General features: G+C 43.6%; 3 protein-coding genes and 1 pseudogene across 3 annotated transcripts in view; all 4 read left to right on the top strand.

Moving 5' to 3' along the window:
- Positions 1-410, top strand: part of LOC133111220 (histone H3) — a 411-nt gene extending 1 nt beyond the window's left edge. The window contains exon 1 of the mRNA XM_061221411.1: positions 1-410. This exon is cut by the window's left edge and continues 1 nt beyond it. Coding sequence (XP_061077395.1) covers positions 1-410 — 410 coding nt within the window.
- A 3,135-nt stretch (positions 411-3,545) lies between these two features.
- LOC133111260 (histone H2B-like) lies at positions 3,546-3,920 on the top strand. The gene has a single exon (XM_061221447.1). It carries the CDS (start codon positions 3,546-3,548, stop codon positions 3,918-3,920), a length of 375 nt encoding a protein of 124 aa, XP_061077431.1.
- Positions 3,921-5,924: 2,004 nt separating this feature from the next.
- On the top strand, positions 5,925-10,987 carry LOC133111263 (histone H4-like). The gene is made up of 2 exons (XM_061221450.1): positions 5,925-6,240; positions 10,810-10,987. Exons 1-2 carry the CDS (start codon positions 5,937-5,939, stop codon positions 10,812-10,814), a joined length of 309 nt encoding a protein of 102 aa, XP_061077434.1. The 5' UTR covers positions 5,925-5,936; the 3' UTR covers positions 10,815-10,987.
- Positions 10,988-15,881: 4,894 nt separating this feature from the next.
- LOC133111231 (histone H3-like) lies at positions 15,882-16,813 on the top strand (annotated as a pseudogene).
- The last annotated feature ends 1,925 nt before the right edge of the window (positions 16,814-18,738 follow it).

Raw genomic sequence — 18,738 nt, 5'->3', positions numbered from 1 at the left:
TGGCTAGAACCAAACAGACAGCACGTAAATCTACCGGTGGCAAAGCGCCTAGGAAACAGCTTGCCACTAAGGCTGCACGTAAGAGCGCGCCAGCAACAGGCGGTGTGAAGAAACCTCATCGTTACAGGCCTGGTACTGTAGCACTGCGAGAAATCCGCCGTTATCAGAAGTCTACTGAGCTTTTGATTCGCAAGCTGCCCTTCCAGCGCCTTGTGCGTGAGATCGCTCAGGATTTCAAGACCGATCTCCGCTTCCAAAGCTCCGCTGTAATGGCTCTGCAGGAGGCCAGTGAGGCTTATCTGGTTGGTCTGTTCGAGGACACCAACCTGTGCGCCATTCATGCTAAGCGAGTGACGATCATGCCCAAGGATATCCAGCTGGCTCGCCGCATTCGTGGAGAGCGCGCTTAGGACCGTTGGAAACTTAGTCTAAAAAGCCAAAGGCTCTTTTAAGAGCCACTTAAATCCTGATTGGAGCAATATTTTCCGTCTATGTGTAGCGGGTTATACTTTTCTTTCTTTTTTTCTCCCTTCCTGCTGCTGTCAGTGTTTGGTATAATTGTAGACTATTTATCGGCGTCACTGATGGGGATAAGGCGTGAATTGTTTTAATTAAAAAAAAAAAAAATGTTTTACGCCCTCTACCATGGAACGCCAAAAGGGTCACAATTATCAATTCGCCTTTAACTGGGCGTGTCTATATGTAATGTATTTATAACGTTTATAATAGTATTTTTCCACAAAACTGCGTATATTACGGATTTGTCATGCCAATAAAAGGCGTGTTTTATGGCCTTATGCCAATAAAGCGCCGCATTTCCCGCCATATTCACATAATGGCATATTTGACTAGCCAACAAAAAGCTGTATTTTACGTCACTATACTGGCTCCAAAACGTGACCCTCTATAGCACAGGTGTCAAACTCCCGTCCTGGAGGGCCGCAGTGTCTGCTGGTTTTCGGGTTGTTCCCGGCACCTGTGGTTGATTTAAGTTTTTAATTGGCTAAAGAATCCACACACCTTGTTCCCAAGGCCTTAATTGACAGCTGATTGAAAGGCAACCACAAAAACCCGCAGACACTGCGGCCCCCTAGGAATTCAGTTTGACACCCCTGCTCTATAGTATCATGAACTGCGCCCAGCTTATTTAACAGACCAGTTAAGTCCTACAGCTCTTATCTGTTGCTAAATGATCGTGCTTATAAATTGGCTCCAAATTTGTCATGTGCTTTCACCACTTTATCTAATTTAATACCGCATTACCTAAACAATGTAAAAGCTAGGTTAGTTGCAATAACACGTCTATAGGGTTTTTTCCATTATTGTTAGTTTGAAGCTATAAGATAACTGTACTTCTATGTTGTTTGGTTCCCTGCAGGTGTTGTTATGTTGTATGCGATCATCAGTAGACGTGCAAAATTAACTGGCGGCAAATAGAAGACAGTTAGCTATCTTTATTTATTTCGGCCTATTTATTAATTTAACAACAGAACAACAGGTGCTTGCGCTGGGAACCAGCCTCATCTAGTGAAAAATAGTATAATATCTCTTAGTGTCTTTTTCTGTCTTCAAAAGACTTGAGTTATTGCAGGCTAGGTGAGAATTTCAGAGCTTGACGCCTCTATCTATTTGGAAGATAAATTAGCCGGCCTATATTTGTACTATGGCGCATAGGAAGGTGTAAATGATTGGATTGTCTGGTTGGATATTTATGAAACTAAGCCAATAATCTGACAGGCCAGCATCCTGATATTTCATTTTGTACAATAAAAAAACATTAGCAAAATATTGATTTTGTGGAAAGATTGCGTTTTGGGAGGGGTTGGTTGAGTCCAGAGAATAGCCATTCAAACAAACCTTTTTTTGAAGTAGGCCTAAATTACAAGTAGGCATAACTTTTCAAGATATGGTTGATACGAAGGCTACTGGCCCACACAATATTACACAATACATATTTCTCTATAGGCTGCATTTAATTGATTAATTCATAATGGGAGGCTATTTGTTTCGTTTTTGCACATGTGTAGGGCTTATAACAATATCGGAGTGTAGGATTCATGAAAATATGAATCTACTTAAAGCCATATTTCTCACAAGGCTAGCAAATGAAAAGCTGAGACATTAATATCAAGCTTTTGTTGATGAAAAATAACATTTTAACAGTCTCGTATGAAGTGTCTTTTAATAATCTTCACAAAAATTAAATATTGTATCAAGTGGAATGAACAACATAATGATTCCATAGAATGTGTATATATATATATATATGTGTATATAATGCGTGTGTGTGTGTGTGTGTGTGTGTGTGTGTGTGTGTGTGTGTGTGTTTGTGTGTATGTATATAGGCTTCAGTGATATTTTGTCTGGAGTGCAATTTGGGATGCTACACGCAAACAATCAGAATAAGCCCCCATACCATTGGCTGTGGCAATTAGAACCATTTTTCAACCAATGAGCTTGAATTATTGTAAAGCTGTGCAATGTTTTGGTACAGTGACGGCCTGTCAACTCTATATTTTGAAATCAGAATTTAAGGACTATAAACACAGGCAGAGGGTGAGTCAACATGTCAGTGAGCCTTTTTCAACAATAGGAAGGGATTAAAATGGTCCTATAACAATGTGTTAACAAGAAAATCTTACCTATTGTACCTTTGAGGACTAATATTGGCGGCCTGTAGCCTAGTGGTTAAGGGACATGACTGGGACTGGCCGGGCGGTGATGGGATGCTCAGCTCGTGCGTCGTTTGACTGTCTTGTTTGCTTTACTCCGGAAGCTGCAGGCACTGGCGGGAAGCACATAAACACGTTTGTACTATGATGTTGATATGATTAATGGTGTTATTCACATTTAAAATGAATTGTACTCTATTTTATGGATCACGGTTAATAAAGCTCTTTAAAAATCCAAGCAATTGTGGTTTCATGTTAACACCCGCACCTCGTACTAAAAAAAGTAACACCACACCAGTTGACCGTCAATTAAAGTCGCTGTATTACTCGCTTCTTTGTATCCATCGACGTGCTGGTAACATGATTTGAAATGATACGCAGGGGTGTATGAAGTCGTGGCGCTCACATACACCAAACATAAACGCTTGTAGAAAACCACCTTTTTGGATTAATTTGTGTAGCCTATTGCTTTGGCGGCACAGGCATGACGAACAAATGTTCACGTTTTTACATGTTTAACATGGTTTAAAGCAAATTATTACTGAGAGAGTGTGTAATAGACTTTGCTTAGAATGTAGCTAACAGCAAAGTAGCCTACGTTAAGAATTAATAAAAATTAAGAAGTGGAAGAATTTATCACAAGCGGATTAAAAGAAAGTGTTTCCTCCTTTGTTCAAATTGAGTAAGACCGTTCGTTTTGCATACCCGCCGTATTGAACCAATACATTTTCTAAATAGCACGGTGGACAAACAGCTTCCAATGAGAACTGGTCTGACGTCATTGGTAAAAGGGCCATGCAAATTTGCATAGATCCCTGGGCAAACACTTTAATTACGGGACGGGATCACGTTCTCGTCACATGAACGTGCGAAATGCCTGAGCAAGCAAAAGCCGCGCCCAAGAAGGGCTCAAAGAAAGCCGCCTCCAAGACTACTGCGAAGGGAGGAAAGAAGCGTAGAAAGCCCAGGAAGGAGAGCTATGCTATCTACGTGTACAAGGTGTTGAAGCAAGTGCATCCTGATACCGGCATTTCATCCAAGGCTATGGGCATCATGAACTCCTTTGTGAACGACATTTTTGAGCGCATTGCTGGTGAGTCTTCCCGTTTGGCTCATTACAACAAGCGTTCTACCATCAGCTCGAGGGAGATCCAGACTGCAGTGCGCCTTCTGCTGCCAGGAGAGCTGGCCAAACATGCAGTGTCTGAGGGCACCAAGGCCGTCACCAAGTACACCAGCTCCAAATAATCTTATTCAACAAATCAAACCAAAGGCTCTTTTGAGAGCCACCCACATTTTCTATTGAAAGAGCCACGAACTCATTTCCTAGTTGAACTAATGCGCGTCCAAATGAAAGTCAGTTGAAGTTATGCTTAAGGTTTTAGAGGTTGCCAGCCAGCTTTTCGGCGCATTGATGCCACCAATTGGAAAAAAATGCATTGTCACCTCAGACCAGTAATACTATAACTCCCATCAGGAGACACCCGAAAAAACACAAGCACGCACCAAAAGAACATGGAACACAATTTGCTGCTCTAAAAGATGGTTTGTGAGCGCGCGCTCTCCACGAATGCGGTGAGCCAATTGGATATCATTGAACATGAGTCACTCGCTTGGCGTGAATGGCGCACATATTAGTGTTCTTGAACAGAACAACCTTGCTGGCCTCCTGCAGAGCCATAACAGCTGAGCTTTGGAAGCGAAGATGAGCGATTTCTCGATCTATACTTCTGATTGCGGCGGATTTCTCGCAAAGCTGCAGTAACAGGCCTGTAACGGTTAGATTTTTTTACGTCGCTGGCACACTGTTACGTGCTGCTTCCTGGGAGCTTTGCCCCCTGGTAGCTCATCCCAGATTGATGATTGGGTAGGCTTTTGTGGATCCTCATTGGCTCTGAACCTGCCTTCATTCTCCCTGCCTATTGGATCGTTTCTTTAGCCGCCAGAAATTTAAACTTTATCATCAGCCTTTCACAATTTCACGCGTGACAAGAGTGGTTACGAACCATTTAATTTAGAGACCAGTAAGCTTATTTGAACACATCGTGCCAGTATAATCTACACACTCACCTAGCTGGAGTGGTGCCTGAGTGGAACCATCTAAAATTTAACTTCATGCTCATAGATGACTTTCTTTGGGCTCTTGTTCACCTTAGGTCCTCGGCAACTTTTTCGCTACACCTTTTTAGCCGCAGCGGGCTTCTCGAACTTAGGGGCTACTTTCTTGGCTGCTTCTTGTTGCGCTTAAACGAGCCTTAGTCTGAACCATCGGTCAAAAAGTCTCCACACGAGACGGCATCCTTCTACCCACTAAACTTTCCACACATCACATCTGACCAATAATCATGCACATGCGCAGTAAACAATTCGACACTTCAAGAAACCAAACTAAATAGCATGCAAAGCTAAAACAGTGACCATTTAGATACTAAATGATTACTTAGTACTGATTATTATTATATTACATGAGATAATGGCTGACTCTTTTATCCAAAGTAACTTACAGTTCATTAGACTAAGCAGGAGGCAATCCTCCCCTGGAGCAATGCGGGGTTAAGGGCCTTTCTCAAGGGCCCAACAGCTGTACGGAACGTATTGTGGCTACTCCGGGGATCAAATCACCGACCTTGCAGGTCCCAGAATGATTATTTTGTGTTAATCAGTGTTTTAAAAAAATAAATAAATAATTTTAAAATGTAAAGAAATGTAAAAACGAATAAAACTACCTTGCAGGTCCCAGTCATGTCCTTTAACCACTATGGTAGGCCGCCGGTGTATCATGTATGAATACAAAATAATCAATAGAAAAATGGAAACATTCATAATCAAAATATTATTATACAAACTACAACAGTAATCAGATTAATTTGGCTCCTACAGTCTGGGTTAAAACAGTCTAACTCAGTTGTTGGGTAAAATCAACCCAGCATGTGTTCAAAAACTATGAACTATAGTTCAACCCAGCCATTTTTAGAGTGTAGTGTCTTGTCCTAGTTTAGTTTTATTAATTTGTATCTACTCTAATTTAAGAATCTGGGAATCATACGTTATGATTTCTGTTTATTAGAAGATGTTTTGTTCAAGCGGCTTGTTTGGTATTCAGTTAAATCCCCAATACAAGGCTTGGCGTGCTGGAGGCGGGCTTTAGGTAGAACCGCCTCTTCGCTGATCCTGGCTTCAATCAGGTCGTCTTTGTGCAGATATATGTGTACGCATGCTGTTCTGGGTGCTAGTATCGTATTTTCTGTGTTATTGGTTAGAAGAATGTCTGGTCGCGGTAAAGGTGGAAAAGGTCTTGGGAAAGGAGGTGCTAAGCGCCATCGCAAAGTTCTCCGTGATAACATCCAGGGCATTACTAAGCCGGCGATTCGTCGTTTGGCTCGCCGTGGAGGCGTAAAGCGTATATCCGGTCTCATCTACGAAGAGACTCGTGGAGTCCTGAAGGTGTTTTTGGAGAATGTGATCCGCGATGCCGTCACCTACACTGAGCACGCCAAGCGAAAGACCGTCACCGCTATGGATGTAGTTTATGCTCTGAAACGTCAGGGTCGCACTCTGTACGGCTTCGGTGGGTAAACCATTTTTACCATAACTCCGTTCTGGAACAACCCAAAGGCTCTTTTTAGAGCCGCCCACATTTTCTATGAAAAGCAGCCATTTCTTGTTTCTGACGTTCGTTTATGGCAGGGGTCGGCAACTCTGGTCTTGAAGAGCCGCAGGGTGTGCTGTCTTGTCGTTACTCAGCACTTAATTGATCGATTAAAGCCGTGGATTACACAGTTAACTCGCCTCACCTGGTTTCTTGGGTATGAATCAGTTGCTGGTATTAAGGCGAAAACAAAAACCAGCACACCCTGCGGCTCTCCAGGACCAGGGTTGCCGTCCCATGGTTTATGGATTTATAACTGGTCATGTTCGCGTTTTAAAGGCAGTGCGCTCTACTAACATTGCTTTATGGAAAGGGCAGTACGCACGTGTAGGTAATCCCTTTGCGATTGTATGTATGTTAAACCGGTCTACACAAGCAAAGTTGTAGGTTTGAAATTCTGAGATGGAGGATTACATTGACAATTTTATGTTTTACAATTGCTGATAAAACCCTATTCACTTGCATTCATGTTCTCCGGAAGCACAGCGCTAATAAATGATTTTTTTTGTTTAAATGCATAATCCACTCTTTCCAATTGGTGACGTCAATGTTCGCTGGCTTACCATAAAGTGAAGCATAACTTGAGGACTGACTTTCATTTAGATACTCTTCTTACGACTGGTCAAACTCGTCCGTATGTGCATCTTTAATAGTGTGGATGGCTTTTAAGAGGCTTTGCTTTGCTGCATCACAGCTGGTGTACTTTGTGACGGTCTTTGTACCCTCAGACACTGCGTGTTTGTCCAGTTCTCCTGGCAGCAAAAGGCCCACTAGTCTGGATCTCCCTTGAGCTGATGGTAGAACGCTTGTTGTAATGAGCTAAACCGGAAGACATACCAGCAATACGCTCGAAAATGTCGTTAATAAACGAGTTCATGATACCCATGGCTTTGGAAGAGATACCTTGCACACGGACGCAGCGTAGCACTCCTTCCTGTTTGAACCCTTCTTGGGCGCGGTCTTAGCTCGTTCACGCATTTTGCACGCTCATATTAGAAGAACGCGATCCTGTCTCGTAATTCATGTGTATGGCCAGGGATCTATGCAAATTCGTATTCCCTTTTTACCGATAACGTCAGGTCAATTCTCATTGTAAACTGTTTGTTCACGATATTATTTACACTACGCCTATTGGTTTAATCCGGCGGGTATGCAAAAATAACCCTCTTCTTTCTTTTGAACAATGGATACGCTCGTATTTTTTTTTGTTGTCAGAAATTCTCATTTGACATTTGTATCAATTCTTAACTTAGGCTACTTTTATGTTTTTGGTTTAGGTGTATCGTTAGCGCCATGGCTTCATACTATTTCGTATTATTTAAAATCATGTTACCAATACATAGATGAATACAAAGGAGCGAGTAATACAGTGAACCGGTGTAATTCGATTACTTCCGCGAAGAAACTTAGTACTGATTTAAATTGAAATAACGTTGATTCATATCAACATATTACATCCTAGTACATTTACTATGTAATTTGATAACAATGCATTTTATTTACACATTCAAGTGCTGATGATCAGCATATTAACAAAGACTTGCATAAGTTTAATTAATATTTTTAAATATGCTTGTAGTCTACTTGTTTCTACCATTTAATATTCAAGTTATTGCATTCATGTATAACATCTCCATACACCAACGTATATTGGCTCTACCCTGCCTTCCCACCCACAATAAAGAAACCCAAGCCCAAAGATCACCTCTTGATTCAATCGAAGATCAATCAATCAATCAATTTTTATTTGTATAGCGCTTTTAACAACGGGCTCTGTCACAAAGCAGTTATGCAGAGAACCGGCCCCCAAGAGTATGCATAGGGTAACAGTGGCAAGGAAAACCTCCCTGGCTAACAGGAAGAACCCTTTAGTACAACTGTAGGCTATGGCAGAATAGGTAAGGGAAACAGAGGCAGGGGTTAACTCAATCACCTGCCTGCAGGAATTTGCACATCCAGACAAAATAGCATTGCAGCAATCTAATCTTGAGGTAACAAGAAGCTTGTCTACATCATGTAAGGGCAGTATTTTCTGAATTTAAAAATATTCTGCAAGTGATGAAAAAAGCAACCTGTGAGGCGTTTTTAATGTGTATCAAATGCAAAAGTAACACCAAGATCTTTGATGACAGCACTTGAAGTGATGGAAATTCCATCAATGTTAGGCACACAGTCAGACAATTTGCATCTTATGGACTTGGGTCCCACTACCATTATCTCAGTCTTATCAAAGTTTAGAAAAAGGAAGTTGTGGGTCATTCATTCCTCTATGTTTATAAGACAAGTCTCCATATTTCACAGCTAGACAGCTTCTTCAGGTTTGACTGATAGATACAACTGGGTGCCCTTTTTGCAAATGACTTGTTCCAGGGGAAGCATATATAGAGAGAAGAGCAAGAGCCCAAGCACAGATCCTTGTGGGATTCCATATCTAACCCGAAATAGATATTGGTCTGATAGGTTATTATATATAAACTGATATCGGTCTGATAGGTATGATCTAAACCAAGAGAGAGCCTGTCCACGGAGGCCTACAAGATTTTCAAGTCTCTCCAACAGGATCAGGTGATCAACTGTGAAAGAAATTCATGAAGTCATTGCTACTAAATGATATTCAAACACAGGGATCAGCATGATTCTTATTAGTTCTTAGTATTAAGCAGGTGCTGAGGATTGTTTTTATCGTTGTTTATTAAGCTAGAGAAATATGTTGGCATGAAGCTTGCTTGAGAGCACGAGTATGGTCATTGTACCAAGGTGCTAATTTCTTACGGGAGACATTCCTCTTCTTAAGAGGTACGATAGTATCCTGGGTTCTGTACTGTATGTAATTTATGTTGTCGGTCAGCTGATCAATTGAGTTAATGCTAACTGTGTATGCATTTTGGCTGGATCCAAGAAAACCCCACAGTGCACAAATTAGCCTGGGAGCTCATTAATAAAATCATTTGCAGTCCTGGAGGAAAGCTTACGGCTAAAGTAAAAAGTAGGATCTGGTGATACATGACAGACTTGTGAAAGTTAGAAAGTAATTCAATAATGGTCTGACAACACAAGCTCTTTAGTAGAGGTGGGTGGAACGATATCAAAGTATCTATACTGCCAATACTGTGAGTTTTTGGTATTGATCTCATGAAATATTGATACCTATGTTCACAAAAATCTATATCTTTTTTGTCTTTGCTAACCTGAAGCTGGGCTGAGCCAGTGCACTGCTTTCACTAAGTTAAATGTTTATTTCTCAAACTCGCGAGTACACTAGTTGTATGCAGGGTCATCCATTTTGACGCTGCCTGCACAAATGTATCTTCATTCTTTGTACAGGCATTCCTGCGCATCGTTTACGCAGCGTGAATGCTCATGAACTACCTGCGATTGCTCCTGATTGATTCCTCACCTCACAGAACATTGCGGGAGCAGGAGACTGAAATGTGAATTGGCTGAAAAGAAGCATTCCATAGTAATACAAATCTGTTTAATATTTCAACTTCTATTAAAAATCACACCACCTACTGTCTGAGCCAATGTCGCCCCTGTTATATGTTGATCAAAGCCAATATGTTGACATTGAAACATAAGAATAATGCTGATCTGAGAGGGTCGCCTTCACTATACATGTGAATATGTAAATACCCTACAATTACTACCCCAAGCAAAGATCAGATTTGCCTGGGGACCTCCTGCATGTGCTTATGACCCGCCCACCAAATAATGCTAAAAAGGAAAGAAAAATAAAGCAGTTGCCGTGCTGCCTTTACAATAGCTACCAATATGTAAGCAACATTATAAAACCGACACATTAAAGAAACTAGGAAACTCATACAAAACGTGGGTGGCTCTTAAACGATGCACTTGCTTCAAGACCTTGTACACGTAGATAGCGTTGCTCTCCTTCCTGGACTTTCTATGCTTCTTTCCATCTTTCTTCGAACCCTTCTTGGGCGCAGACTTCACGGTCATTTTTTCCAGAGACGGAGAAACAAATAGTCCTGCAGCACTTGTGTGTCTGCATTACAAAAGGTATGTACGCAAATATTCAGGCCCTTCTTTGCGAGCGACAGACCGATTCTCATTGGAGGCCGCTAGTAGACAAAATTTTGTAGTAGACTCTATGGGCTGATTTTCCCGGAGAACACCCAAAAGCCTGAACCCACACCCTTTTTAAGACTGCGTCTCCTAATTCCTTACATTTCTTAAATTTCTTGAATTCTAAATGTTAAGTATACAAATTTATCGCCTTTCTGTTTTACATATCAGTTCGCCTACAGCAGTTAAATCTCAGCAAACTCCCAGCCAGCCTCCAAATCCAGCAATAATCTACCATTAATTTAACACAAAAAGACACACAACACAGTTAAACACACAAATATCTCAAAATACACAATCTACAGACAGGCCTAATCCCCTTCCCCACTAAACCATTTCCACTACCAGTTCACCAGGAAAAAAACCTGCAAAAAATACCTTCACTTTTCTCCCTCCCTTCAGGATGAGCTAGCCCCTGGTCCAGACTCTGGTAAAGGGTCTGCAACATCTTCCTCATCAACATCTTCTGCAACATCTTCCTCCTCCCAGGCAGTCAGGAGGGGAGGCCTATGGGTGTACATGGTCAGGGGGTGAGTAGGCGCCACAATTACCTGGACACAGTATTCACAAAAATAGACCAGATATGCCAGAATATAGCAAACGATAACACCAGGTTCACTAGACACACAAACAAAAAAATCTATCATGACATATAATTATACAATCACAACACCCAATACTCACAGCATAAAGCAAACGGACACTAGTCTTCTCAATTATTTCCCAGATCCCCTTGAACGTCGTCCTGCTCCAGGAATGTGGTATTCCGTTCCGGGAGTTGGATGGCGCTCTGAGGGGGGAATGGGGATTTGGGAGCCTCTCTCTGGTCTGGATCCAAAATTACCAGAGCTGATGGAGTAGGCATGTTGATAAAACAAATCCTTTGTTAAAATAACAGCACACTGAGACTGGAGAGTGGGCGAATCCTTGTTACCAAGCTCGAGGTTGGGGGTTATGAATGTGTATGGCCCCACCATTGTGGCCGAGAGAGTCTCCCTTTTCACTCAACTTTCACCATTGTCATGCTGCACAATGCCCGGCGTCGTGGGGGGAGATTTGAACTGTGCTTTAAGAGATGAGGGAGTGGGAGTGTTCCAGCACTCTGCTGCGGTCCCTCATAGAGGATTTCTCCCTCTGCAAACCTATATGAACGAATGAACACCAGCTATCTCCAAGACCCCCAGGTGCGTCTCTCCTTCTCGAGAAGATACCTGGAGTGGGTGAGTCTGAAACATCTCTTTGACTCCCCGGTGGAGTGGTGGGAGATGGTGAAGGAGCGAGTGCGGGGCTACTTCCGGGCAGTTGGGCGGAGGAAGGCGAGAGAAAGGAGGGCAGTGTTTGAACACCACAATGCTGCCCTCCAAAGACTAAGCCTCCTCCAGTCCCGAGGCCTGGATGTTAGCAGCGAAATCGCACAAGCTCGGCAGAGCCTCACCACCCTCTACCGGGAAGAGCGGAAGAAACAGACCTTCTCCTCCAAACTCCAGGGCCTGGAGGAAGATGAGAAGTGCACACAGTTCTTCTTCCGCAGGGCACGGACCAAGACAAATAACATCTTGTCTCTCTTTAACAGCAGGGGTGTGGTGGTGTCTGAAGAGGCAGAGGTCCGGGAGGTGGCCAGGGAGTTCTACGAGGGCCTTTACAGTGAGAGGCCCTCAGACAGGGCTCTCATGGACACCTTCCTGGGCTGCCTGGACAGACGCCTGGGAGATGAGCAGATGGAAGCGGCGTTGAGCACTGAGGAGCTCACCAGGGCCGTGCACTCCCTGAATACACACAAAGCTCCGGGCCCTGACGGAATCCCAGCTGAGTTTTACCAGGCTCACTGGGATCTCCTGAAGGAGGACGTGGCGGAAGTGTTCAGGGCTGCGTACAGGGAGGGGCGGTTAGGTGCCTCACTGAGACAGAGCTCAGTAGCTCTTGTCCCAAAGAAGGGGGACCTGAAGGACATCTGCAACTGGGGGCCGATCAACCTCCTCTCAGTCGATTATAAGATCACGGCGAAGGTGCTGATGGGGAGGTTCCAAGGCCTGATAACATCGGTGATCGGACCGGACCAGACCTGCAGCGTGCAGGGGAGGTCCATAAATGACAACCTGCTCCTCGCGAGGGATCTAATCATCCACTCTGGGGAGCGGAGGTCCCCCTTGTGCCTTCTCAGCCTCGATCAAGAGAAGGCATTTGACCGGGTGAGTCATGTGTGCTTGGAGAGAGTGCTAGAGAAAATGAACATTCCTGGCCCCCTCCTGCGCTGGACAAAAATCTGTCTGACAGACATAACGGGCAGAGTGGTTGTCAATCTCAGCCAGTTTTTGGAAAACTGTAAAATCACTTAAATCTGGATCCACCTCTACTCTCCCACCTCAAATTAGCTATGAGAATGATGTAATTTCAGACAAATCAATAATGTGCGACGCATTTAACCAACATTTTGTAGCTTCTGGCCTTCTATTCGATAGGCTATCAGCCAATACGGTCTCGCCGGGACACGTCCATGACCCGTCATTGGCCGAAAACCTCTCGGTCCCCCCCCCTCCTGCTAATAGATTCTCTTTTAGACCGGTTAGTGACTATGAAGTTTTCATGGCACTCTCCCATCTGAATATTAAAAAGTCTAAGGGTGAGGATGACATAGCCCCTTATCTTTTGCGTCTCAGTGCTCACCTGGTTGCCTCCCCGCTTGCTCACATTTTTAATCTAACTTTTATCTCCGGTGAAATCCCAACGGTCTGGAAGTCCGCGCAGGTCGTGCCCCTGCTTAAAGGGGGTGACACCAGTGACCTAAACAATTATCGTCCCATCTCTAGACTGTGCTGCCTAGCTAAGGTTTTAGAAACCCTGGCAATTGAACAGCTGCAGGCTTTTTTAGACGCATACAATATCCTACACTCACACCAATCAGGATTCAGACCCGGTCATAGCACTGTTACTGCCACTTCCCTCGTCATTAATGATATTGTGAATGGTCTTGATAATCGCCAACATTGTGCTGCCCTCTTTGTCGACCTGTCTAAGGCCTTCGACACTGTTGATCATGGTATTTTGTTAAGTATGTTAGCTTCCATTGGTCTGGATGACCTTTCTCTTAGTTGGTTCTCTAACTACTTGTCTGGGAGAAAGCAGTCAGTTGTTGCTGGCAATCTTAGATCCAGCTCTTTATCTGTTGTTAAGGGTGTCCCACAAGGGTCCATTACTGGTCCAATTTTATTCACTCTTTATATAAATAATATTCTTTTCCCTTCTGTACACACTAATGTCCATTATTATGCGGACGATACAATAATTTATTGCTTTGGTCCCACCCCAGCTCAGGCAGCTGCAAGCCTGCAGTCAGCCTTCGACACATTCCAACGATCTCTGCATGATCTCAAATTAGTCTTAAACTCAAACAAAACTAAATGGATGTTTTTCTCTCGATCGTCAATTGTTAACAATAGCCTTTCTCTCCACTCTCTGCAGGGAGAACTAATTGATTGTGTCGACTCATTTAAATATCTGGGTATTTGGCTGGATACCAAGCTCTCTTTTCGCACACATATTGAACATCTTATAAAGAAGCTGAGGGTTAAAATTGGCTTTCTTTACAGGAATAAATCCTGTTTTTCTCTTCAAACCAGGAAATCCATTGTTCAGTCCCAAATTATGTCTGTTTTTGATTATGGTGATATTGTTTATATGCATGCTTCTCCAGCCATTTTGAAGCTGCTTGATGCTGTGTATCATAGTGCTCTGCGCTTTGTAACGGGTGATGGTTTTCTTACTCACCGATGTGTTTTGTACGAAAAATTGGGTTGGTCGTCCCTAACTGCACGAAGAGAGCTACATTCGCTTCTATTCATCTATAAAGCTCTAATTGGTAAACTCCCATCATATTTATCCTCGCTCCTCATTCACAACTCTATGAGTTGCCGAACACGCTCGCAGTCACACATCAGATTGCTCATTCCGCGCGTGAGGACAGAATATGGAAAGTCTGCTTTTTCTCACTATGCTCCGGATAAGTGGAATAGGCTCCAGGACACTCTAAAATTGGATCGTTTTGTTTCTCTAGACTCTTTTAGAGTGCTCCTCGTGGGTACCATGATTGAGAACTGCTCGTGTTTTACCTGATTTTTAGTGTCTTATCACTTATTATCTGTTTGTTTATAACTTATTTTTTGTCTGCTCTTATCTTGTCTGTTGCAACCTGTATCTTTTATATACGTTTTTTGTAAACAGGGCACCCTTGAAAATGAGAGCTTGCTCTCAAGGGACTTCCCTGTATAAATAAAGGTCAAATAAAATCGACAGCCCTCTGCCCCGTTCGATGTCAGGTCTGGCGTCAGGCAGGGGTGCCCTCTAGCATCTCTCAGGTACGTCATCTACCTGGAACCGTTCCTCCAGGCCATCAGGGCCAATCCAGGGGTGGTGGGCTATCCACTCCCTGGAGTGGGGGGGGAACGGCTAAAGGTGATGGCGTACATGGACGACATTGCTATCGTTGCCACAGATAGTCGTTCTATCGCTTGTGCCACCAAGGTGTTGGACGACTTCTGTGTGGCCACTGGCACCCTGGTCAACAGGGACAAGAGTGAACTGTTTCTGTCTCCACATTGGAGTGAGGAGCTGACCGTTTCCTTTCCTGTGCGTAGGAATACCATCAAGCTCCTGGGGGTGACCTTCCAGGCTGACGGAAGAGGGAGAACCAGCTGGGAGGGAGCCCTCCGCCACGTCCAAAATAAAATCAGGAGCTGGAGTGCACGGCCCTTGACCATGGTGGGTAAGATCCTCGTCCTGAAGGCAATTGTCCTACCCATTCTGCTCTATGTGGGGAGGGTGTTTCCCCCAGACAAAGCCACCGGGAAGCTAATTACCCGGATGGCTTTCCGCTTTGTCTGGGGGAGCACTATGGAAAAGCTTAAACGCGTCACCCTCCTCAAGGAGGAGCGGAATGAGGGGCGGGGGGTCCCAGACATTGTTAACATAATCATGGTGCAGGGTCTGGCCACCCTTGTCCAGAATGCAGGGAAGGTGGGTAAGGCCTCTGGTACCTTTGCCAGGTACTATGCCACCCCCTTCCTCAGAGCAATGGGCTTGGGTGTGCTGGACCTCACCATACCCTACAGCTGGGACCCCCCCTACGTCTACCGAGCCCTGAAGGACTTTGCCTACAGGACGGATCTGCCCAGGGCTGGCCTAACCTCATGGAGCTATAAAATGATTGTGGCTCATTTAAGATCTGGCCAAATTGTAACGCTCCCGAGGGGGGGGCCAGACCTGGACCCGCAAGTCATCTGGGCAAATGTGACACATAAGTGTCTTACAAACAAACAAAAAGACATTGCCTGGATGACAGCCCATAGGTGTCTCCCCACCAGAACATTTATGTATCGCCGGCACTTAGCCCTGACTGAACGCTGCCCCCACGGATGCACTGACTCAGAACACATCCACCACCTGTTCTGGGAGTGCTCCGTGGCCAGGCGGGTCTGGGGCCTTGTTTGTTCCTCTGTCTCCCTGAGCAGGTTCCTGCCGAGGTCCTCCCTGATGGCTGAGGGCATCCTCTACGGTCCGCCGGGGGGATTCAAGACCACCAAGCTCCAGCATCAGTGGAGGATCATAAATACCGTGAAGCAGGTCCTGTGGGAGAAGAGGAACATCAAGGTCTACCAGAAAACATCCGTAGACCTGGTCACTCTGACTCTCACTCTCACTTTAAAATTGTTAAAAGAAATTTAAAAACCAATAAAACTACCTTGGGGAATGAGTGCAACTCAGGGCCAATAGGGGTTCGTAAAAATCTTATCGAATCAGCTCCTCTATGATATGGTTTAATTCCATGTGCAGACACTCATTCTGAATACTAGAAGCAGAGTAAAGAGCTATGGCTAGAACCAAACAGACAGCACGTAAATCTACCGGTGGCAAAGCGCCCAGGAAACAGCTCGCCACTAAGGCTGCACGTAAGAGCGCGCCAGCCACAGGCAGCGTGAAGAAGCATCATCGTTACAGGCCTGGTACTGTAGCAGTCTGAGAAATCCGCCGCTATCAGAAATCTACTGAACTTTTGATTCGCAAGCTGCCCTTCCAGCGCCTTGTGCGAGAGATCGCTCAGGATTTCAAGACCGATCTCCGCTTCCAAAGCTTTGCTGTGACGGCTCTGCAGGAGGCCAGTGAGGCATATCTGGTTGGTCTGTTCGAGGACACCAACCTGTGCGCCATTCACGCCAAGCGAGTGACGATCATGCCCAAGGATATCCAGCTGGCCCGCCGCATTCGCGGAGAGCGCGCTTAGGACCGTTGGAAACTTAGTCTAAAAAGCCAAAGGCTCTTTTAAGAGCCACTTAAATCCTGTTTGGAGCAATATTTTCCGTCTATGTGTAGCGGGTTATACTTTTCTTTCTTTTTTTCCCCCTTCCTGCTGCTGTCAGTGTTTGGTATAATTGTAGACTATTTATCGGCGTCACTGATGGGGATAAGGCGTGAATTGTTTTAATTTAAAAAAAAAAATGTTTTACGCCCTCTACCATGGAACGCCAAAAGGGTCACAATTATCAATTCGCCTTTAACTGGGCGTGTCTATATGTAATGTATTTATAACGTTTATAATAGTATTTTTCCACAAAACTGCGTATATTACGGATTTGTCATGCCAATAAAAGGCGTGTTTTATGGCCTTATGCCAATAAAGCGCCGCATTTCCCGCCATATTCACATAATGGCATATTTGACTAGCCAACAAAAAGCTGTATTTTACGTCACTATACTGGCTCCAAAACGTGACCCTCTATAGCACAGGTGTCAAACTCCCGTCCTGGAGGGCCGCAGTGTCTGCTGGTTTTCGGGTTGTTCCCGGCACTTGTGGTTGATTTAAGTTTTTAATTGGCTAAAGAATCCACACACCTTGTTCCCAAGGCCTTAATTGACAGCTGATTGAAAGGCAATCACAAAAACCCGCAGACATTGCGGCCCCCTGGGAATTCAGTTTGACACCCCTGCTCTATAGCCCAGCTTATTTAACAGACCTGTTAAGTCCTACTCTTATCTGTTGCTAAATGATCGTGCTTATAAATTGGCTCCAAATTTGTCATGTGCTTTCACCACTTTATCTAATTTAATACCGCATTACCTAAACAATGTAAAAGCTAGGTTAGTTGCAATTAGCACGTCTATAGGGTTTTTTCTATTATTGTTAGTTTGAAGCTATAAGATAACTGTACTTCTATGTTGTTTGGTTCCCTGCAGGTGTTGTTATGTTGTATGCGATCATCAGTAGACGTGCAAAATTAACTGGCGGCAAATAGAAGACAGTTAGCTATCTTTATTTATTTCGGCCTATTTATTAATTTAACAACAGAACAACAGGTGCTTGCGCTGGGAACCAGCCTCATCTAGTGAAAAATAGTATAATATCTCTTAGTGTCTTTTTCTGTCTTCAAAAGACTTGAGTTATTGCAGGCTAGGTGAGAATTTCAGAGCTTGACGCCTCTATCTATTTGGAAGATAAATTAGCCGGCCTATATTTGTACTATGGCGCATAGGAAGGTGTAAATGATTGGATTGTCTGGTTGGATATTTATGAAACTAAGCCAATAATCTGACAGGCCAGCATCCTGATATTTCATTTTGTACAATAAAAAAACATTAGCAAAATATTGATTTTGTGGAAAGATTGCGTTTTGGGAGGGGTTGGTTGAGTCCAGAGAATAGCCATTCAAACAAACCTTTTTTTGAAGTAGGCCTAAATTACAAGTAGGCATAACTTTTCAAGATATGGTTGATACGAAGGCTACTGGCCCACACAATATTATACAATACATATTTCTCTATAGGCTGCATTTAATTGATTAATTCATAATGGGAGGCGATTTGTTTCGTTTTTGCACATGTGTAGGGCTTATAACAATATCGGAGTGTAGGATTCATGAAAATATGAATCTACTTAAAGCCATATTTCTCACAAGGCTAGCAAATGAAAAGCTGAGACATTAATATCAAGCTTTTGTTGATGAAAAATAACATTTTAACAGTCTCGTATGAAGTGTCTTTTAATAATCTTCACAAAAATTAAATATTGTATCAAGTGGAATGAACAACATAATGATTCCATAGAATGTGTATATATATATATATATATGTATATAATGCGTGTGTGTGTGTGTGTGTGCGTGTGCATGTGTGTGTGTGTGTGTGTTTGTGTGTATGTATATAGGCTTCAGTGATATTTTGTCTGGAGTGCAATTTGGGATGCTACACGCAAACAATCAGAATAAGCCCCCATACCATTGGCTGTGGCAATTAGAACCATTTTTCAACCAATGAGCTTGAATTATTGTAAAGCTGTGCAATGTT

This window comes from Conger conger, chromosome 15 (genome assembly GCF_963514075.1).
Source record: "Conger conger chromosome 15, fConCon1.1, whole genome shotgun sequence".
NCBI lineage: Eukaryota > Metazoa > Chordata > Actinopteri > Anguilliformes > Congridae > Conger > Conger conger.
Note: the sequence above shows the minus strand (reverse complement) of the source record. Positions and strands in the feature narration are given on the sequence as shown.